This window comes from Aspergillus udagawae (assembly GCF_001078395.1).
Source record: "Aspergillus udagawae IFM 46973 DNA, scaffold_6, whole genome shotgun sequence".
NCBI lineage: Eukaryota > Fungi > Ascomycota > Eurotiomycetes > Eurotiales > Aspergillaceae > Aspergillus > Aspergillus udagawae.
Window position 1 is genome coordinate 2,525,176 of NW_025091269.1, and position 21,339 is coordinate 2,546,514.

The following is a 21,339-nucleotide window of genomic DNA, read 5'->3' on the forward strand; positions in this document are numbered from 1 at the left end:
ATAGGTAAGGTAAACACATGACATGACGTCTGTTTCCGAGCTTCCTGGGTCACATGATCGGATCAGTATCGAAATCGGTCGACTTGAGATAAAAGATTATATTTATTTTGACTTGTCCATTGACTTAGAGGTGTAACGAATCTACCTTAGTTAGATTTGCTCCAGCTCAATAAGAAAATCACTGGCGAAAGATGTGAGCGTCTACCTTTCCAGGCAACTCTCGGGTCTCATCAGCAAACACTCCCACACTCCCCACGTTTGGTGGATCTCGAAGCTCTAACTAGGCCTCACCGCCAACGTTTATCTATCTGTCTCCGTATCTATCAGTGCACCACCTCTCTCAGCCCGCAGGTACCTTCCCATCGTCCTGATGTTAGTTTTGTTATTGCCCTCATTACCTTAACAAGTACTAATAATAGCTTGATAGTCTTTTCGATCCGGTTTCTGCACCACTACCGATCATGCTACCCTTCATCTCACTCGACCGTTCTGCCTTCTTTTACTGAGCGTCATGGGACGACCCTCGCCTATCAGTTCATACCACCTGGGAGAATGGCCCTAAATCGCCGCGACATCATCCTTTTTAGCATCGGTGGCTTTATTGCATGGGGCTTGGTTGTTCGCTGGCTTCCAATTTTGCGATATCTCGGATATGCCCTCGTATTGGGTGCTCTGCTCTCCTGTACCGCGTTGCTGGCGGTGGTGTTTCTCACGATTCGGCCCTTAGATAGCGCAAAACCTTCCAGACCTAGCAGCCTTCCCCTCGCATTTCTCTCCCCGAGGCACTGGCCCAGAGAAGTGGAAGTGATTCGCGCGCGCTCGACATACCGCGCAGATTCCCTCTACCCGCAGTCGTTCATTGTATCGGAGAGTATTGATGAGCTCTTATCTCTGGTGACACGGGACTTTATCGCATCTTGGTATCAGCATATAAGCCCGAATCCGGCTTTTGTTAATGAAGTGGATAGAGTCATTCGAGCCGCTATCGGAAATTTATGTAGTCGATTACTTGCAGAGGATCTGATTTCGCTGGTCGTGTCGCGTATCTTTCCGATCCTGACCGCTCACCTGAAGGAATTCGACGTTGCAGAGAGATCTGTGCGGGGACGGAATTTGACGCGAAACGTGACAGAATCTGAGGAGCTGGACCTCGCCATCCTTAAGAAGTATCGTGATGGTCGTCTCCATCCTGCCGCGGCGCTCTCTGTGTCCGATCAGAAACTTGTGGAGCAGGAATATCTACGGAAGATCACATTGGGGTTACTACCAAAGCTGTTTCCTGAGCACGTCTTGAACAGCCGTATAGTAACCGTTCTGATCCGTGAGATATTAGCTTGCGCTGTTCTGTTTCCTCTAGTATCGGCCCTATCGGACCCAGATACATGGAATCAATTGGTTGAAGCATACGGAAGAACAACTATCCAAGATCGCAAAACGGTTCAGAAGATACGGGCGGCTCTCGACGAACATGCTTCGCCCGCCCCGAAGTCCAAACGTGGTCACCCATTTCCCAAACTCGCACCGAGCGATTCAGAAAGGGCTTTTGAGCGGTTTGTCCGAGCTATTCGGCGTTGTAACAATTTATCCGATGCCAGGCGTTTCAGAGCGCTGGTCGCAAGTCAACTGAAACGGGAATCTATGGTGGAAGGTCAGGATCCGGTTTACCTCCGGCGTCTGGAAACAGGCAAAAGAGTTTTGGACCAAAAGGTTGCTAAACTATCAGCACCGGGAGGAAGCAGTACGCCGTATGCAAAAGCTGTTGAGTCTCATTTTCGTCGCAATAGCTCTTCGGGTAAACCCGAGGCGTCCTTGGTCGATGTGATGCATGATTCATCCGGTCTCTCTTACTTCATGGAGTTTATGGATCGGCAGAAGCTCATGTCACTTGTTCAATTCTGGATCGTCGTCGACGGATTTCGCAACCCACTTGAAGATGATTTCGGTGATGAGACATCGCCGAGCTCCACGACCTGGACCACAGCGGATCGGAATGATATGGCTCTCATTAGTGAAACATACCTGTCGAAGCCCGAACTCAAAGTCAGTGAGGAAGCACGTCGAACTGTCAAGGCTTTTCTGAGTGCAGGCAAACGGGCTACACCAGAACAGTACCGTAAAGCACGGACGGTCATTCTGAGCACCCAATCCGCGGTCCTAGAAGAGCTACAAAGTGTGTATTACCCCAAATTCAAACAATCCGACCTGTACTATAAATACCTCGCATCAGATGAAGTTTCCCTTGCCGGATCTCATGCGTCGCCTGCACAAGTGGAGTCGCCTGTCAGGCGGCCTCTGCCTCCTTTAATGGCTCGTACCGCCTCACATCCTGGGCAAAAGCCGAAGGATCTGCGGAGAGCCGTGGCCTCCTCCAGTGACGTCCGGAGTATGGGCAAGCTCTTTGATGATGAGGAGGAGACGAGACGGTCCTTTGATTCCGAGCGGTCAGCGCCATTGTTCGATGATGACTACGATACAGACCCTCTCGCAGCTTCTACACACAGTCTTGGGTCTGACTCTCAAAGTGGCTTCAATGATGCTACCCAAAACCAGGCAATCAAGTCAATGGAGGCTGCTTTGAACGACATCATCACGAATGACCGCGGAAATGCCAATTTAGGAGACGTGAAGTATATCGATTCTGGATCGGCCGGATCGTTTAGCGTTGATCAAGGTCTCAAATCTTCGCGCAGTACAGGAGACTTGGGACGATTGGACAATCGTACGGACGACAATAAAGCCAAACCGAGCATCGCTTCGCTTGGGCTTGTTGACCAGTCATCTCGAATTGGCGTTTTTGATGATGAACTCTTTCCGGATCAGCAAAAGTTTTTGGAAGATGAATATGACGAACCTCCTGAGACAGATGATAAGGACCCTGCGGACGAAGTTCAAGAGGCCGTTCCAGGAGATCTCGGTCTGACCGAGGCAATCGAGGCGCTTAGCGCTGACATTGAGAAGCTCGCTGCTCAAGACGCCGTGATAGATGCTCTGACTCGGAAAGCCGACCTCACGAACAATACTGCGGAGTTAAGGATCCTGCGAAAGTCTAAGGCCAGCATTCAGCGTGAGATTCACCGCAAGGAGATGCAGCGACAACAATATATCATTCAGGAAAGTGACAATAGCTTATATGGCCGCTCGACCGTCCGAATCCAGTCCATTGTAGTGGGCAAAGAGGAAGACGGCAGAGAGTATGCGATGTGTATGTCTATTCTTCCAGCATCCTGCTTTGCCCTTTATTTGCTGTAGTAGCTAACTCGAATCTTTCAGACGTGATTGAAGTGCAAAGAAACGCCGGCGAGCAGATGCCAGCTGCATCCTGGGCCGTTGCTCGCAGGTATAGTGAGTTTCATGAGCTGCATCAAAGGCTACGGATAAGATACCCATCTGTTCGTCATTTGGAGTTTCCTCGACGTCGCATGGTAATGAAACTCCAAAAAGAGTTTCTGCAGAAGCGTCGATTGGCATTAGAGGCTTACCTACGGAACTTGCTGCTGCTTCCCGAGGTGTGCCGGAGCCGGGACTTGCGAGCTTTCCTGTCACAGCGAGCCATCATCCCTCGCGACGAGACGCCACGCGACGTTGAGACCAAGGATCTAGTGACCCGTATCTACAACTCGGTCGCTGACGGGATGGATGATTTCCTCGGCAATTTCGGTGTACTGGACCAACTATCTGCGGCCGGTCAGAATCTTATATCTGCGGCTACGAATCATCAAACCGGTCTTGTGCCCAATTTAGGGCTAGCTACCGAGGATGCAGTCACGGCAGCTGAAGCCGAAGCCGAAATAAACGCATTTGAAGACCGCGAGCTGGAGCCATTCATAAAGCCTATTTGTGACCTGTTCCTGGAAGCATTTGAGCTGAATAGAGGAAACAACTGGCTGCGTGGGCGCGCAGTCGTGGTTGTACTCCATCAACTGCTGGGTGGGACGATAGAACGTAAGGTCCGTGAAGGCGCTCGGTCTTTGGCGCAGGACGAATCTCTCCTCCGCTATCTTAGCATGGCCAAGGAGTCTATGTGGCCTGGAGGTGTCTTGCGCGAGAACAAGGTCCGCACGGCATCGGAGCGACTCAAGAGTCGGACGGAAGCTAGCCTGGTGCTGGCGACTCTGATCCCCGATGTGGCAGGCAATGTCGTCGGGCGAGCCAATGCTCAAGGAGCAGCTCGCAGGATCTTTGCAACTCTAAACAACCAGCGGTTGAACTCGCATTTGATATTTACCATTCTAGACGAAGTGGTATTGGTCTTGTTTGGAGGCGCGAAGTAATTTTTTCTTTATTCCTCTGTCTCTCACTCTTTTTCTCCCCTTTTGCCCATGTATATCGTACTTGTGAGACACTTCATGATGAGACAGCTTTCTCCAATGACACGAGGGGAACAGAGCTATGACCCATCATCGCATACTACTCTCTTAATGAAAGGACGAGAAATTCTTGTGTATATTTTTAGTCAATCACCTGAAGAAGTTAGACCAAACTCGGATCATGCGATGTCGCTCCACTCCTAGATGATGCTTCTCCCTACATGGCAAAAGTAATGACTAATAAGCTCTTCACCGCCAAGCTCCTCTCAGGCTGAGTGATCGAAAGACTTGCCAAATGTCATTCTCTACTGGCAAAGGCTACAGGCAGATCAAAATTCGGTGTTTCTGGAGCAGCTTCAAAGTGGAATTTCATTACCTGGATGCCGCCCATCAAGGCTTTGGATGCTGATACCAAAATCTCCAGAACTTCGCGCCGTACTCAAGTTTGTGCTCGTGTGTATTCACAGACAAGTCAACAATTGATGTCTAGTGTAAGCGAATTAGTTAAGATGTCTTCATTAATGGTTAATAAATGAGTGAATGAGCTCCTGGCTTGATACATGACACATGTAGCAGAGACATGATACGATGATTCACCTCCAGCGAGCAGGTCGGACCGGTCACAGACGCATACACCCACATACACCGAGACACACCAGCATTCGCTAGGAAGCGGTGGGGTAGTGACATGCAAATGGTGAAAAAGAAAAGACGAGATTCGAGCACAGCAGATCCATAATATCGAATTACAAAGCAGATGTAAACACCAGCCATCTTTGCTTCTACATCTTGAATCCGCCCATGAAAAGACATGCAGGGAAGCGAGACGCGAGATAGAAGTGCTTTGGCCATTGACGAATGGATAGGAGAAGGGATCGAAAGAGAAGAGAGGGGAAGATATCTAGACCTCGCCATTATGATGGCTAGGATGCATAAGGTATCTATGCCTCATCCTTCTTCTTCTTGGACTTCTTGCTGGGTGCTGCAGGTGGGCCATTCTTGGTCTGGTGGACGATGAGGCGTGTCCAGCACTCCTCCTTGTCCCACTCGAAGCCCTCGAGGTAGGGCTTATCCAGTTCATCATCGGCCTAGAGGGAACGGTCAGTAATGATGAAATGACATGAAGGGCGATGGAAAAGCGAGCAGAGAGGCGTGCCTTCTTCTTGAATTGCTTGTAGATTGCGTCCAGCGCATCCTTGATTGTGACACCCTTGAGGTTACGAGCAGTGACTGACAGACCCAATGGCCATACTAGGTCAATCTTCTTGACCGGTGGGGTTACCAGGTACATCTTGAGAATGTCCTTGTCCTCGATGGTGTTTGGAGACGTGTTGAGCTTCCTGTACCGCATGCATGAGCTTGATTTGACCCGAGCCCCGTTACCGCAGGCGGAGTCACGCTTACCATCCAGTCTTTTGTGTCTCGATGGGCAATGACAACTCAATCTTTTGTGCCTCTACGCTCGAGAGTAATAAGCTTACTGCAGACACTCACTGGTGCAAGCAAAGCACGGCTAACACTTGGATACTTTAAGTAACACATCGGAATAGAGACTTACCAAGATCCTTGATGTTCCAGATACCTTCTGTTTGGGATGTAGTGCGCTTGTGAGACTTCTTTTCTGCCTTATCAGGGGCCTTTTCGTCCTTGGGCGATATTGACAAGCCGGCGATGGCAGAGTCGACCTTGGTGAGTTCGGCAGACATGGTTGCAACTGATGGTGCTGGGGATCAGAGAAGCAAAGAGACGATATATTGGAACTGAGAATGGTTCTAAGAGAGAACCGACCCTCCTGGATTAGCTTCTTGCCCACATGACCACGGTATAGACTGCAAGGATATTGCAACGACGATGAAAAGGACGGCTGATGGAGGGGAAGAGAGAATGGACAGCTGATAGGACAAGAAGGGGAGAAATGCAGGAACGAAGAAAGCTTACCAGACTGTTGGACAAATTGACGATGGTTACGGATGGAATCCAAAAAGAATCAATGGATGGAAAGGGAGAGAAGGAGAAGAAGAGGAAGAGAGAGAAGGGGGAGGGGAGGAAAAAGGATGGGAAGATGGGCGAGAGGGGGAAGAGGCAGGTGACCTTGAGTTCCTGAGGGGAGCTGAGTGGTTCTACCAAAGGAGGAATGAGGAGATCGAATCATGGATACCTTAAAGAGCTCAGCATCATAGGATGTGCCGGTAGACGGTTTGTACCTCCCCTGTACCTTTCACACGGAATGGCCTGTACGACTCTACCAGAAAGGCACTTACCTGACTTTCCTACGTAGATATCTTAGGTACATCTACATCCTCTGGTCATCAAGAGTTTTCTACAGTGCCTAGTAAGTACATCCTCCCGTTGTTGAGCATTAATTGAGAAGAACAACAAGAAGATGATGATGATGATGATGGTGGTGGTGGTGGACCCACTGTTTGAAAACATACCATGCGTGCATTTGAGTTGAGTCAATGACCTTTTGAAGCTGGGGCGGGGTCGAAGCCTCTAGATCGAGTCTGCTTGCCTAGGGAGATAGCCAGCTAATCAAGGGGACAGGCAACCCTTTCTGCTTCCAGAAAGGCATCGCATGATGAGATTCAAATGTTGGTTGGCCGATTGCATTCTCGCTATTACTGCGATATGATTTCATCATATCTTTTAAGGTACCACATCAGTTTCCGCGCAATATACATCGTAGAACTGACTAAGGAGGAAGGGGAAATGATGGAACAAGGATCGCATGGACGTGATAGCTACCTATGTATAGATGAATATGCATCTAGTGTCTTTAGTCCGTGTCGTGTACCTATCCATCCATCAGTTGGTCATTAATATTGACATCCAATATCTAGATAGACGAGATACTTTCTTCTGGAGAAAATCGTGGATATTTGATACTCAATAATACAATGCCTCCATCTCCTCATTATTGTCAGTATGATAGCTTCCCCGGGAGAACCGGATCACACGCGAGCCTGACGTTTCTAAGAGCTCTGGTGGGCGGGATCCACTATCTACTCTTACGTTGACTGTTAAGTCTAAGGCTGCACCCCGCATTCCCGCGCTCCACTTGGCGTATGAGTATGACCTTACCAAAGTACTCCGTTGTCCCACCTACCTCTAGGTCCTCGATCGTCAGTAGTCATTATGCAGCGAGAAAAGTTATTGGATGAACATCGAGCTATGATTGTAGAAGTGTAATCTGCCAAAATAATTTCAAGTAGCTAAGCAGATGTTGAGTCTTGACGACACCACTCAAAAATAGGCTTAGACTGAGGACCCTGAAAGAACGAATGAACATGCCAATCGAAGGCTCATCCGGGCACAGAATGACCTCACGTGCGGCAGTCGAAGCTCGAATCCACCACTCATCAGCCACTGCAATGTCTCCTTACCTTGTATGGAGTTGCATGTTTCCATGGGTCCACAGTCCCATTCCGATTTGAACATCAATGGCTCCTGAGGGCCAGGTATTTGGGGCCATAACCAAAATGGACAAGACAACAAATGCTCACGTGATGATCTACAGCCAGTCTCTTGATCAGTCATCTTTAATATTGTCTGATAATACCTCTAATGAAACTAACAAGCACATTGGGTCAGCTAACACTTCTCCACTAACCGTAGGAAAACCGTCTACTATCACTGTGATTAGTGACTTTAGTGTTGAGGGTGGGTCTCAATTTTGACGATGGCATTGGTGGTGTGATACCTCTGATATGCAATGTACACATCCGAATTGGTAGAAGATGGAGTCTTCTAAGACCTGGTGTTTCAGATGTTTCTTACCTACTCTCTCTCTAATAATATCGCGGTGGCAATGGAAGTCACATTATCGTTTTAACCTTTGCGAAAGTTACTTTCAAACCATATGCTACCAGTGTAAGGTATAAATCAACTTATCAAGGTACAGGAGCCTAGTAATAACTCGGTGGCTATGCTCGCAAGGGGCGGGGTTCATAGTAGTTTCTCCCCATCATCAAACGACTCAAACTGCAGGAGACGAGGCAAGTGGTGGGAACTATCTACGTCCTTATACGGTTTGGTTTTCTTCGTCAAAAGTCTAAAAAATCAATATCCAACCATCATTTAGGCGATGTCCATCATCTAAATTTGATTTTTATTCAAATCGGTGTTTGCATATGCCGACAGCAAAGGATGAACAACAATGTTCGCCTGAATCTACCTTCAAAGCACCAGCAGAGAATGCAGGGGCTCCCTTTCACCACATGCTTTTCATCCAGAGAAATGCTCTGAAAAAGCCATAACATACCACAGGAAAGGAAAGGAGGAAAGGCTCAACTGAAGAGCATTTGGCGATTACCTGGTACAAACCGCAACTCTGCAAACTTGTCGACCGCACGATGTGAAACCGCTTCCTGACACTGTCTGAAAACGACTGTCATCGAGTCACCTCTGAGACGACGGCACTCCTATTCTTATTGATACAGCATGTCATCACTCAAAACAGTATACCTTCTAACGAGCTTCTAACTTCTAACGCTACTTAGGGCCACTTAGTGCTCACCAACCGCCCATCTAAGTTGGAGGGCCAAGACTGCGGGGAGCTCTCGAGGGAGCTTGGGCTCTCCCCCCGCAAATTTGGCCGCCCGAGGCTGCCGTCATCAATGGCCGAGATGGATACCTCCGTTGAAGCTACTATCCACGATTGATCCTTCCAAAGCGAATTGTATCCAACTCTCCATTAGCCTGCGCTCCCCTCCCTATAATCGAGTGCGAGTAATTGCTTTTGCCCAGACTTACTCAGCAGCAAAGAGCAATCCGAGGAGTCAGCATTGCACTTGGGATATTACACACAATTCCCATTCATCTGCTGCTCTTTTTGGCCCCAACAGCGCCCGAGTCTGGAGATCTCGACGTCGCAGCGACCACCGATTCAGACATACACATTGAGGAAGTTGGACAAATCCTTAAAGTATAAATGCGAAACGCAGCCTTCAGGTTGGGTTTCAACGGAACAGGAGGCCTAGATCGCAGGCACCGACTTCCACCTGTTCTGTTACGATTGTAATCGCTCTCTTAACAACTGCGACACTGCAATTCCATAATCCTCATCTGATCAAAAGGGGGAGTGGTGCACAAAATTATCATAGTAATATTCTAAGTAGCGTGGCTTCTTTTCTTTCTTCGTTGTAGATTTACGCCTGAACCCTCCTTTTCGACTACGGAAGATTCCGATCTTGTCGCAAGTTGATCTACTCTCCTCAGTCATTCCAAGATAGTAGAAAGGAAATCTCATCCCAGAAGAAAAAGCAATGACGAATCGCTCATATGATACATGGGGGAAACGCACGAATAAAACAGAGAGAAAAAGAACATCCAGAGAATTCGGGCCTCAGATTGAAACACCTCAGACTGCCCCCAGAGCAGATCATCATACATCAAGGGCTCATGGTTGGTCGCTTACTCATGATAAAGCCAGCCCCGGCTGTCCCTTCCCAGATTATCACCATCGAACACGCCAGTTTTGCCTCCCCTCTACCTCTTCCGGGTACCAGGTCTTGGCTTCACTTCCTCTGGCGCTACTGGATGGAGCATCACCTTGTTGGGAAGTTGTGGCGTGTTCGCTGAATATCCTTTACTCCAATCGTAGCTGACAGCATATGCAAAGATATTGCCAGTGCGGTTGAAGGCGGTGCTGGAGATCGTTCCTCCCACAGAAGGGTATCCTTTCAAACGATGCTTGGCATCCTTGTCCCAGAAATGGAAGGTACCATCACTGCCTGCGGTGCTGAAGGTACCGTGGACCGGATGGAAGGAAATGGCATTCACAGAGTAAATGTTGTTGATATCTCGTTGGTTTGGAGGAGTTTCCCGGTGACACTTGAAGCTGAAGTTGGAACTAGAGTCCTTGTCCTCAACATATTGAATGGCACAACGTCCTTCGATACTACCGACAGCGAAACCAGTGGCATCCGTAAAGCAGCTGACTACCCGCGTCTGCCACTTGAGTGGTGACTGCATGGTTTTATAGAACTTGGTGGGATTGTCAAGATTGATGATGTTAATGTATCGGTCTGCCGTTCCCACCACTAGCAACTTGTTCTTGACATCCATGGTGTAGACGCGCTCCTGACACTCCACCGTCGCAATAGGGGTGGATTGCCGCAGGTCCCAGTATTTGACGGTCTTGTCCCATGAACCAGTTACAAGAAGAGAAGAGTTTCCAGCCGGGTTGGGAATCATATGACAGCACCGGATAGGAGCATCGTGGGCAGCGACTTGGACGGGGGTTGTAGCGTTGGCTGCGAGGTCCAGCATGCGTGCAGCTTTGTCGGCGCCAGCTCCGACAACTTTCGTTCCATCCTAGCCAAGGCACAAAGATTAGCAGGTCAGACAAAGACCATATGACGAGAAGTAGAAACCTTACCGGTGACCAGCAACAATTTAAGACTGGAGCTTCATGCTCGAAAAGAGCTTTCCCCTCACTTTGACCTTGTTCGTTGATCTCGTAGATGCGGACCTTCTTGTCCCACGACGCTACCGCGAGATGTTCGCTTGCCGGAGAAAATCGAAGATCAGAGATGCCATCTTCGGGCGGCGAGTTGAGCGCTACATCCTTGGAGATATCGCCTGTAGTGTTTGTTTGACCAGCTGTTGTCGACGTAGCGCCGACGTTCCCGAAGAGCGACATTCGAACGGGAGAGCCTTTTCTCTTCTGTTTTCCTCGGTCGTGGCTTGCGCGGTATGAGGTGAACAACGAATTAACCCAAAGTATGAGGCACACGAAGGACAAAAAATGAAAGTGGTTTAAACTTCCGGTGCAACAGCTTCCTGGTATAGTTAAAACAGACAACCAGGGCCGAACTAGGAGGAAAAGCAGCGTATGAGACAAGTCTTGACGCGGTGTACAGGAATCAAGTGCAAGTACCTTCAGTTTGGGACCTGAGACTTAAGGCACTGATGAGAGGTAGGCAAAATCCTCAGGCAGCTCACATACCGCCTTCCTATTATATTAAAAATGCCCCAAGTTCGAGAAGTGCAATCGAATATTTAGCGACACGAATCACACGATATCTTTTCTGATGGGAAAAAAGGGGCAATGATAGGGCAAGTAGATACTACCGTACAGACAGTGATTTTATATAATCCCAAGGACAGTCGCGGTAGGTAGATGCCATGGAAGACTGTCCTCCGTCCAAATGCATACTGCCTAAACTTCTGATGCCTACAGAGTACAATACGCTGGTACTTAATGCCCATAGTGAAGTCAGTCATCTGCTCGGCGAAGGGTATCGTCAATAAATCTCAGTAATTGTCATTTCCCCTACATCGTATCTCATGCCAGCCGGTCATCTCCAAATCACCACCAGGGAATCGAGAACCCAAACCCCTCCAGCCACCACAATGAATTTCGATATCATGTAAGACGGTCATTCCAGGCTTTTCAAGCCTCTTTCGGAGTAAAAATCTCAGAATTCATTGGATAATGACTGAGAGAGCTCACGATGTTGGGATCGTGACCTGGGCGATGCCATCGACAACCTTCTCAACCGCTTCATCGTTCTTGCCCTCAATAGAAATATCAGTCGCCTCTGCACCTCCCTTGGCAGAAGCCTCAACACTAGTTCCAGCTGCCTGTGCCGCTTTCATTTCCTTCTTCTTCAATTTGCTGGCTTTGTTGGCTGCCTTCTTTGCAGCAGCCTTGGCAGCTTCCTCCTCCTTCTTCTGTCTGTCCGCCTGAGATCCGCCGAACAGCTCACGCCATTCATCGGCCTTCTTCGGGTCAATGCGAGAAAAGAGATACTTGGCCTTGCCAATCTTGTGGCCTGCCTTCAGGGCCACTGGTTTCCAGCCATCTTTGAGTTCATCGGGAGACGGGATGACTCCGAAGGGCGCGTTCAGCTGCTCGAGGATAGACCTTGAAGTAGCGGGAAGGTAAGGAGCAAAGACACTGGAGAGAAGGTGGATCAAGTTAATGACGGTACCAACAACCGCGGCAGCCCGGTCGGGTTCGTTGGCAATGAGGGCGTTATCAAGTCGGTTGGCCTGGATGAGACCGTTTCCAGCCTCCGCGAGCCTCATCGCGGTGTTAATACCTGCGCGAAGATGCACGCCTTCCATCTCTTCAATGTACTGTCGCAGGAGGCTTGTGATCTCGTCCAAATTCGGCTGGAAGCTCTCGGGGACGGTGAACTCAGGGACAGTGGAGTTATAAGAAGCTGCGATCAGCTTGACGACACGGTTAACCAGGTTACCCAATTTGGCCAATAATTCGCTATTATTGCATTCGACGAACGGACGCCATTCGAACTGGGTGTCGCCAGTCTCCGGACGATTTTTCAAAAGGTAGTACCGCCACACATCTGGGGGAACGCCTGTCTGCTTGGCGTTGTTTCCGAAGACGCCGACTCCTCTAGACTTACTAAACTTGCCTCCCTCGTAGTTCAGATACTCAGTGGTACTGAGATGGTGCAGCATGGTCCACGTATCTTTGGTTCCCAGCTCGCACCCAGGGAAAATCACACTGTGAAAGGGCACATTGTCCTTGCCAAGGAACTGATACAGTTCAACCTCCTCCGGATTGCGCCACCACTTCTCCCAGTCTGGAGTGTAGTTGGCCGTGATCGACGGATAGCCGATGCAGGCCTCGAACCACACGTAGAGAACTTTATTTTCGAATCCAGGGAGGGGAACTGGAACTCCCCATTTGAGATCTCTGGTGATGCCACGGTCCTTTAAGCCCTCTTTCAACCATGCCTTGGTGATGTCCCTAGAATTTTTGGGCCAGTTGCCTTTCTCCATGGCGGGGAGAACCCATTTCTCAATCTCAGGCTGCAGCTTGTCAAGAAGAAGGTGAATATGTTTCGTGGAGCGGCGCACGGGCGTAGCTCCATCGAGTTTACAGCGAGGTTTGATGAGATCAAAAGGATCCAGAAGATGGCCGCACTTGTCGCACTGATCTCCGCGAGCATCTTCATAGTGGCACCGCGGGCACTCTCCCTCAACATAGCGGTCCGCTAAAAATGACCCGTGCGCCTCACAGAATGGCTGTTCTGCGGTCTTCTCCGTCAGGTATCCATTCTCGTAGAGCCTCTTGAAAATTGTCTGCGAGATTTCTGTGTGCTGCTGGGTGGGAGTGCGGCCGAAATGGTCGAACCCGATCTCGAACCACTCGTACACCTCCTGGTGGATCTTGTTGTATTTGGCACAGAGCTCCTCCGGCGTCATCTTCTCCTCCAAGGCCTTCGTCTCCGTTGCAGTGCCGTACTCATCTGTTCCACAGATATAGAGAGTCTGTCGTCCGCAAGCTTTGTGATATCTGGGACAAATCCTAGGTGAGCCTCAAGCAGCGGAACAAAGAGCGGCGCACAAGACACACCTAGCGAAGACGTCGGCACTGAGAACTGAACCTACAATGTTGCCCAAGTGAGGCACATTATTGACATAAGGCAAAGCACTTGTGATGAGAATGTTTCGCTCGCCCTTCTTGGGCAATATTTTGGTTTCTGAAGCCATGGTTGTTGGTTACAGAATGGCGGGGTTGTGGAGGGGCGGAAAATGTTTCAAGGTGCGGATGATTCATCGCTCAGAGCCGAATGGTTCTAATCTGCTCTCTATCTAGGCTTTTTGTGTACTCCCCGAAGGGAACAATCAACAAGTGTCAACCTGCGACTCATTCTGTCCCGATTGGTGCTAGAAATAGAGATCTTACTCTCTCTTCGACGCTTTCTTCTCTTATTTTCTTCTTTGCCTCTGACCTGTACCTGGTTTTGCTTATTGTTCCACACGCATTTTCATCCCGGCGTTCGATTCGCCATGGAAAAAAATATACTTGACAGTCTCCTCGACCTGGAAGAGGAATTCTACCAAGAGGGCTATAATTTGGGTGCAACTGATGGTGCCCAGGCTGGTTACACTGAAGGAAGCGTATTTGCCGTTGAAAAAGGCTTCGAAAAGTTCGTTGAATTGGGAAGACTATATGGCAAAGCACTCGTCTGGGCCCAGAGACTCGCAGATTCTGACTCCTCCCGGAATTCGTCACAGGAGAGTGATCAAACAGATGCCCGCAAGTCTCAGCCATATAATGAGGATGGCCTTAACTTAGAACCATTCGTATGCAAGGAGATGCTGCCTCTCCCCGCCAGCTCACGGCTGGCCAAAAACCTCGAGATTCTACTCGAATTAGTTGATCCAGCTTCGTTGCCTATGGAGAACACGGAAGAAGCTGTCACAGATGTTGACGAGCGTCTTAAGGGCGCTACAATCAAGGCTAAGCTTATCCAGCGAGCTCTTGGAGAACGGGAGGACGCTTCAGACATCCATCCTGACGTCAAGGATGCCCAGGTAGCCGGTGATGGAACAGGGAGCATTGAGGACATCAGCTCACTGAGCATTCGCCATTAGGTCGCATTGTTGTTCTCATGCAAGGATTCATTGTTCTTCTCATGTTGTAGCGCTGTGGTGATTTCCCCAGCAGCACAATGGAGTATGGTCTACTAATCGGACTTTCTCCGACCGAGGTGGCAGCCGACCCCGGCAATTACCTGGCTCTTGGTCTTCAATCCTGGAATGCGAAGCTCATCGGATGTTACCAATGACGAAGGCTAAGCATTATGTCTTCGATATAATCAATCATTGCCGTCTCAGAGCAAGCCTTGTGGGCGATCATTACTCCACAGGTCTATACAGGCTGCCCATTCACCCCCACACTTGAGGACTACACTTGCCGTTTCAGTGCAGTTCCAACGAAAGCTCTTAAGCTTCCAATCTGTGTAGCGGTATTCCCCTGTTTTCTGTCTGGGCATTCTGTCATACTAGCTATTACTATTTTTCGATGCTTTCTTCCTCCGCGTGGGGGCACGGACCGTGTTCCTCTGCTACTTTATATATAAACCCAAGCCTCCGGGTTGCAGGGAAGCCCACAAACAAGCAGTTCTCCTCTCGCAGTGATCTTCATCGAACCCCTTGAGCTACCATGTATTGGGTCACCTTGACATGTTCTTTTCTTTTTGCCCGGCTGGCTCTCACGCAGACCGGCGTTACTGATCCCATCTCCGAGGACTGCGGCCCTTCGGTTGTGTGCATCAATCATTATGCAAATGTGTTGCCGTACGTTTTTGACCTCAAAGCCGGTATCCACGCCCAGTATGTCACACCGCTGGAATTGACTGCTCTTTCAGATATCATTTCTATCGAAACATATCCACCTCTCAGGTTGCCACAAGCTTTGGTGACACCGTAGTAGCAAATGACACTTCATTACAGAACATAAAATCGGCCGACTTCGTTGTTTATGATAAGAAAAGAGGCCTGAAGATCCTTGGAACTCAGCCTACATATAAGTATATGTTTGCCGTCTCGGATGCCGTGCATGAGGCTCCGGTCTATGTTGCGGCACAGAACAAGCTCTACTTGTCTCAATTAGCGCCTCCAGCAGGCTATCTCCCGCAGCTTGTCGTCGACTTGAATCAAGATCCGCCTACGCTATCAGAATTTCTCTCCGATCCTCCGGTCTACGCGCCCAATGGGGGCACATTCCACAATGGCAGAGTGATCTGGGGAGCCTCTGGCGGTAACCGGTCGATCGGCGGCACTGAGCAGCGGCCAGGATTGAGAACGCTCGACCCTGAAACTAACAAGACCGTCACTTTGCTCAACAACTACTATGGTTATTACTTCAATACGGTCGACGATCTCGCAGTGCACGGCAAAACGGGCGACATTTGGTTTACAGACCCGCGTATGTCTCCTTGTCTTCTGATTTACTTGCTGCGAATTCATTGGACTGACGCCTTAGCAGAATACTCATGGTTCAATAAGCTCACAGATACACCCCCTCAGCTTCCATCTGCTACATACAGATACAACCCTAAATCTGGCGCCGTTTTTGTCGTTGATGACACTCTTAGTCAGCCCAATGGCGTCGCATTCAACCCGGATTACTCGATTGTGTACATCAGCGACACTGGTGCAGTGACTGGACCGGTGGACCCCAAATTCGGCCACCCGGGAACACCTTTCAATGCCACAGGCCCCAGGTAAGAGCTCGAACTGACAAGGAATTAAAGTTTGGACTCACTAACGGAGTGTACCATGACTACAGAACCATCTATGCTTTTGACGTGAACAAAGATGGCACCGCAGCTTCTAACAAGCGGCCTGTTTATCTGTCTGCTGGATATGCCCCAGACGGTCTCAAAGTTGCTGGCAATGGGTACATCGTGACTGGCAATGGACGAGGCGTTGATGTTCTCGATCCTCATGGCCAGCTTCTGTTGACAATACAAACCAATTATACCGTGCAGAACTTCGCGTGGACTGGTCCGAACCTCAAGACACTCTGGCTGATGGGCACTGGGGGTATTTCTAAAGTTGAATGGGATCTTGCAGGTCAGGAGCTAAAGTAGTTTTGGCTTTTGAGACACCCATTATCGGGAAGGAAGAGAAATGTGAAAATGTCTGCACGAAGAAGATCAGCACCTCTTATGCCTCGTGAACTCTGAAGAGCAATTCCATTCCAACTCATGGAGCATTATTGATTACCTCGCCAACAAAAATTGTCCACTCCCATAACCACAGACTAATGAAAGAATCTACTGAAATGGAGAAAGGATTTCAGAATCCAAGTGATTTGGTAGAAATCACGTTAAACCTTCTAGCCTACAAAATCAAGTCTCTATGTACTACGGCTAAGAATTACGTGGTTAGCATACATCAGCTCCAAAAACTGTAAGCTTCAATATTCTGCAGGTAATTTTAGATAGACACTACAGCTCCAATGACCGAACAGCCATGGCAAATGCGCCTTCCTTTGTCTTGTGTCCACCAATGAAGCCGCTAGCGTGAACAAAGACTGCACCCTCTGGGATCTTAGGCTTACCAGCCTTGTCGGCTTCGGCAGCAAGGCAGCCATCCAGATCCGCATCACGAACACCACGCCAGCTTTCTGGTAACGGCTTGCGGGACTCGAAGCTACCCTCATTTACCGAAACGCACTGGACGCGCCACTTGGATCCTTCAGTAGCACTCTCGGGGTAGAGCACATAGTAGACCTGCTCGTCGGTGTTGATGTCCCCGGCGCCTGAGGCTTCCTTCTCGAAATTGTAGAGATGCTCCTTCCAAGGGACACCGCCCTGGGGAAGAATGATAATACGGCCGGAGGGATGAACTTCGCGACGGGACCGGTAGGCAGCGCCAACGGTCGCCCGAGCTGGAAGCCATGAAGTAAAGGCGTGGTGCAACTTGCGAGTGAAGACATGTCCCATAAATGTGCTTGCCCTGCTGAAGAGACCATCCTCATCCTGGGGCTCTCCAGGTGGGCAAGTAGGGTCGGGGTTGTTCATATCGTTGACCACAGAAGTGATTGTGATACCACCGTCCCTGAAACGTTTCTCAATGTTGGCAGATGCCAGAGCTGCGGGGTCGTAGACTGAGACGCCATTGTCGTTGGCATCAACTGCTTCGATGAAATCCGTGTAAAGCTTCTCATAAAGCAAAGTAACATCCTCGTGATCTAGCGGGAGTGAAGTATGTTGAGCAATGATAGCCCTGCCAAAGTGCATGTACACTAAGCCTGCGGAAGAAAGCTTGGTGTTGTGGTTTGGGAAGGTGGTTGAAAAGGTACGCTGATGATGATCATAGCGGTTGCTGGCTGGGTCGTACTCTCCACCAACATCGACAACGGTGTGGCATGTGGCCAATTGAGCTGGATCTCTGGTACGAATGAGAGGAGAGGAGGCATATGTCGGCAGCTGGCGAAGAAGATAGACCGCCAGAGCTTCGTCGGCGTGGAAATGACCACTGATAGAAAATCAGTCTGGGAGAATACCATTATCGGAGGAGCGTCAAAGAATACTTATGAGTTCCGATCAAAGGAGGGGAGGTCTTCAATTTCTTCGCAACGGTTTCGTCGGCCATTTTGAACAGCTGTCGCAATCGTAGCATTCAACAACAAAGTACGGATACTACCAGCAATGAACGATAATGATACTTGACGCAGAGCTATCTATGATCCCTCCCTCTTATCTCTAACAGTTACCGCAACAGGACAGTTATTAGGGCTATTATCAAAGGGCTCTCCGCGACATGTGAGTGTGGAGAACTCAGTAACCACTAAACCTGAAATGGGAAGAAACGTACAAAGCTGCACCTTATGTTTGTATACTCCATACGGACCAGACCATTTCGAGGTATAAGCGCCAGGCATTAATACCGAAGTGGTATTGGAGGGTAAACAACTGTCGCATGAGATCAAAAGGTACGGAAGGGGTACATGAATTGAGAGACATTGCCGATGATCTTACCTTTCGTAGCTTCAGCAGATTGATTGGAGATAACTGAATGACCTCATCCATCTTTAAGTACACTTCTCTTCTTTGCAGTATACCTTTTGACCGCCACTACCTACATCATGGCTCCTATTGTTTTGTCCACCGCCTCTATCTGTGCCAAAGTGCCGCTAGTTCTTAATTAGCCCTTTGGGATTTTGCCTGTATCCAACCAAACATCGCAGAACAGACAGTCCTCTTCGTTTGGAAAAAATTTCTGCATCTTCACTGCTTATGTTATTATTTCATTATTATTATATATCTTTTTCTGATTCCTTCTTTCCATAGATATTGTGAGAACTTGCTGTTGTCGTTGCAAGCTCAACACGTTATCATTACCATACTTGTGCAGTGCCACGTGAAAAGACATCATCCTGTCCCGCTTTGGTAGATAAGATCGAATTATCCTACAGAACTAGGACCAAAGGGGGAGAGAGGGTAGGAAAAAGTTTCATCTCTCCCACCTGTCTATCTATCCAGACTTTGGTTCGGGTTCAAGCTTGATGTCTACTTGTTAAAGGTCAGGTCTTCTATCACTCGCCAGATTCAAAGGTCCCTACTCCGTACCGTGTCGACTTTCGCGTCCGTTCTTCCTCCCGCGTCCTCCTTTCTTGGGCAGATTTCCTGCCCCGTACTATTGCCCGATGTGGCTTTTTCGGATCCTCTCATCGGCCCTCTTCCTGACCGTCACTGTGTCCTCCATCCCACTAGCTTTCGATGTGGGTGGGAGGACATGCGGTTTGGCCTTTTCTCTATCCCTGGCGACTTTTTACTTCATTTTTTCCCTCCTGAGGCTCACCACCCCTGAGCGATCATGGTTCCGGTCTTCAGTGATCGTTGTTATCCGCTCCACGCAATGGATTATTATACCGATACTTCTGATCTGGTCCCTGAATCGCTTTTCGATTGATACCGACAACACGAGTAGTTGGGTGGAACGCACATTCAGCGGCAAGAGAGCCCAGGACTCATCCGTCCAGGAGTGGCTTTTCGGACCCGATGGACTCATCGAGACCGTGACTATCGGTAACTGGTATAAGCTTCTCACATGGTCGACGCCTGTTTTTCAGCTTGTCGAAGGGTTCTGCAGCTTGTTGGTCATACAAGCGGCAGGGCAGATCACCCGTTGGCTCGTTAACCGCGGCGGACGAAGTGATAGCTGGATGGTATGAATTTTATTTCCGTCTATTCTTTAGGTCCCTGGAGTGGAAGCAGATGAATGGATACTAATTTGCACTTGCAGATTGCCCTTCTAGTACTGTCCGCCTCTATCATATCGAGCTCTGTGTACTTTCTTTGGCGCGTCCTTCAGTTCCCGGAGATATCGAATGTCGATGCAGCTTTGATCGGTGTATCGATTACCTGTGCTGTGATTCTGTGCGCCTGGGGTATTGGCAGTGGCCGTGGCAACCCAGTGGAAAGCTCGCTCCTATTCGCTTACGTCGTATTGTGCATCTATCAGATCTTTACCGACTACCAGCCGTCGTATCCCGTTGAGCAAGGCTCTTCGCCCACTCAGACCAGCGACTTCCCGCCCCTTCCACCTATCATCATGGCATCCTACTCCACACTCATGCATGCTTTGTCTTCGTTGCCTTCGATCATTCATGCAGCTTTCAACGTGATTACTGCCGTCTTTAGCGCTGTAACTCCCTCTGTCCTGATTTCGCTCGCATACCGTATCTTCGTTCTGTATGCATCCACTCGGATAATCCCTGCTGTTCGGGAATCTGGGGCACGTGCGCTTTCTCAAGAGGCTTCGTTGGACGATACTGATGCTGCGGGTCAATTCTTGGGTTTTTTGAGCTACTTCTCCCCGTCGATCCTCATCGCTGTTTATACAAGTCTTCTAATGCAGCACTTTGCCACAACGTCGCAAGCGATGGGTGGCAGCGGCCAGTGGTGGAGCATTCAAGGAGGTGGAGGCGGAAACTTGTGGAGGTGGGTCAACCTCGCCTGCACCTTGGCTCTATACGCTGTCGAGCTATGGCTGGGTGAAAACAACGACCTAGATACTGGGTTAGCTGGGCACTGGAAAACGGACTGAAGTCTCGAGGGTGAGACTTTGCTGGAGTTTCGGTGAATTTTGTCGCATTTCGATGCGAAGTGGAACTTCAAGGACGTCCTATGATTGGGGAAGAGTCAGCTCAGCAACTTCAAATGTGTGGGCATCCGGCCCGCTGTTTCGACTGCATTCCGTGTACCTCAATATGGATACTTGCACTGTACATTTGGCGCACGAGTCTTCCGGACTTTCGCCCCCCGGAAATTGCAAAGTTCTGGAATAGGAGCTTGATACCTTGAAATTAGGCCAAGGACCGCACAATGCATCTCGCAAGTCCACGTTCTCACTCTGACTACGCTCTGGCAGCTCGAAAGCGCACAGTTAGTCAGCAAGTCAGATGGTCATGGCTATTTTGTTCATGGTAGCTGAGGAATCCCTGCGAAGGAATGGCCGTCGTGCAGCGGGGATACATGCGTTCTCATGCCTGAGTTTCTGGGGAGGATACGCAAGTCCATAGTGGAGGCTCGGCGACCATCCTCGAGATACAGACTTATCTTATTACCAGATTCTGGGCCCGTCTCGCCTTATGCTGCCTATAGTCTTCAAATGCTGAAGAGCGCCGAAAAGCTGCCAGCATCCCTCCGTTTTGCTACCTTACGGTTTACCCTGTTGGTCGCCATGCTCTATACCCCCTGTTCATTCATCTACTGTGGCCCCTTTTCCTTTTCTCTGGCTTTCCTCTAGAATT

General features: G+C 49.3%; 8 protein-coding genes across 8 annotated transcripts; 4 read left to right on the top strand and 4 right to left on the bottom strand.

The window, feature by feature from the left end:
- Window positions 1-552: 552 nt before the first annotated feature.
- rgsC (putative intermediate filament protein (Mdm1)) lies at window positions 553-4,271 on the top strand (the record flags this gene model as incomplete). The annotated part of the gene is made up of 2 exons (XM_043293520.1): window positions 553-3,202; window positions 3,271-4,271. 2 exons carry the CDS (start codon window positions 553-555, stop codon window positions 4,269-4,271), a joined length of 3,651 nt encoding a protein of 1,216 aa, XP_043149455.1.
- A 977-nt stretch (window positions 4,272-5,248) lies between these two features.
- Aud_008651 (uncharacterized protein) lies at window positions 5,249-6,013 on the bottom strand (the record flags this gene model as incomplete). The annotated part of the gene is made up of 4 exons (XM_043293521.1): window positions 5,249-5,395; window positions 5,464-5,647; window positions 5,712-5,763; window positions 5,866-6,013. The coding sequence occupies 4 exons, from the start codon at window positions 6,011-6,013 to the stop codon at window positions 5,249-5,251; spliced, it is 531 nt and encodes a 176-aa protein (XP_043149456.1).
- Window positions 6,014-9,794: 3,781 nt separating this feature from the next.
- Window positions 9,795-10,950, bottom strand: sonA (putative nuclear pore complex protein (SonA); the record flags this gene model as incomplete). Its single annotated transcript, XM_043293522.1, has 2 exons — window positions 9,795-10,622; window positions 10,687-10,950. 2 exons carry the CDS (start codon window positions 10,948-10,950, stop codon window positions 9,795-9,797), a joined length of 1,092 nt encoding a protein of 363 aa, XP_043149457.1.
- An 809-nt stretch (window positions 10,951-11,759) lies between these two features.
- Aud_008653 (methionine--tRNA ligase MES1) lies at window positions 11,760-13,775 on the bottom strand (the record flags this gene model as incomplete). Its single annotated transcript, XM_043293523.1, has 2 exons — window positions 11,760-13,578; window positions 13,639-13,775. 2 exons carry the CDS (start codon window positions 13,773-13,775, stop codon window positions 11,760-11,762), a joined length of 1,956 nt encoding a protein of 651 aa, XP_043149458.1.
- A 300-nt stretch (window positions 13,776-14,075) lies between these two features.
- Aud_008654 (Yae1 family protein) lies at window positions 14,076-14,663 on the top strand (the record flags this gene model as incomplete). Its single annotated transcript, XM_043293524.1, has 1 exon — window positions 14,076-14,663. One exon carries the CDS (start codon window positions 14,076-14,078, stop codon window positions 14,661-14,663), a length of 588 nt encoding a protein of 195 aa, XP_043149459.1.
- A 571-nt stretch (window positions 14,664-15,234) lies between these two features.
- On the top strand, window positions 15,235-16,666 carry Aud_008655 (SMP-30/gluconolactonase/LRE family protein; the record flags this gene model as incomplete). Its single annotated transcript, XM_043293525.1, has 4 exons — window positions 15,235-15,368; window positions 15,440-15,999; window positions 16,060-16,297; window positions 16,363-16,666. 4 exons carry the CDS (start codon window positions 15,235-15,237, stop codon window positions 16,664-16,666), a joined length of 1,236 nt encoding a protein of 411 aa, XP_043149460.1.
- Window positions 16,667-17,026: 360 nt separating this feature from the next.
- On the bottom strand, window positions 17,027-18,203 carry Aud_008656 (MYG1 family protein; the record flags this gene model as incomplete). The annotated part of the gene is made up of 2 exons (XM_043293526.1): window positions 17,027-18,059; window positions 18,115-18,203. 2 exons carry the CDS (start codon window positions 18,201-18,203, stop codon window positions 17,027-17,029), a joined length of 1,122 nt encoding a protein of 373 aa, XP_043149461.1.
- A 1,027-nt stretch (window positions 18,204-19,230) lies between these two features.
- On the top strand, window positions 19,231-20,633 carry Aud_008657 (ICE2 family protein; the record flags this gene model as incomplete). Its single annotated transcript, XM_043293527.1, has 2 exons — window positions 19,231-19,752; window positions 19,830-20,633. 2 exons carry the CDS (start codon window positions 19,231-19,233, stop codon window positions 20,631-20,633), a joined length of 1,326 nt encoding a protein of 441 aa, XP_043149462.1.
- Between the last annotated feature and the right edge of the window lie 706 nt (window positions 20,634-21,339).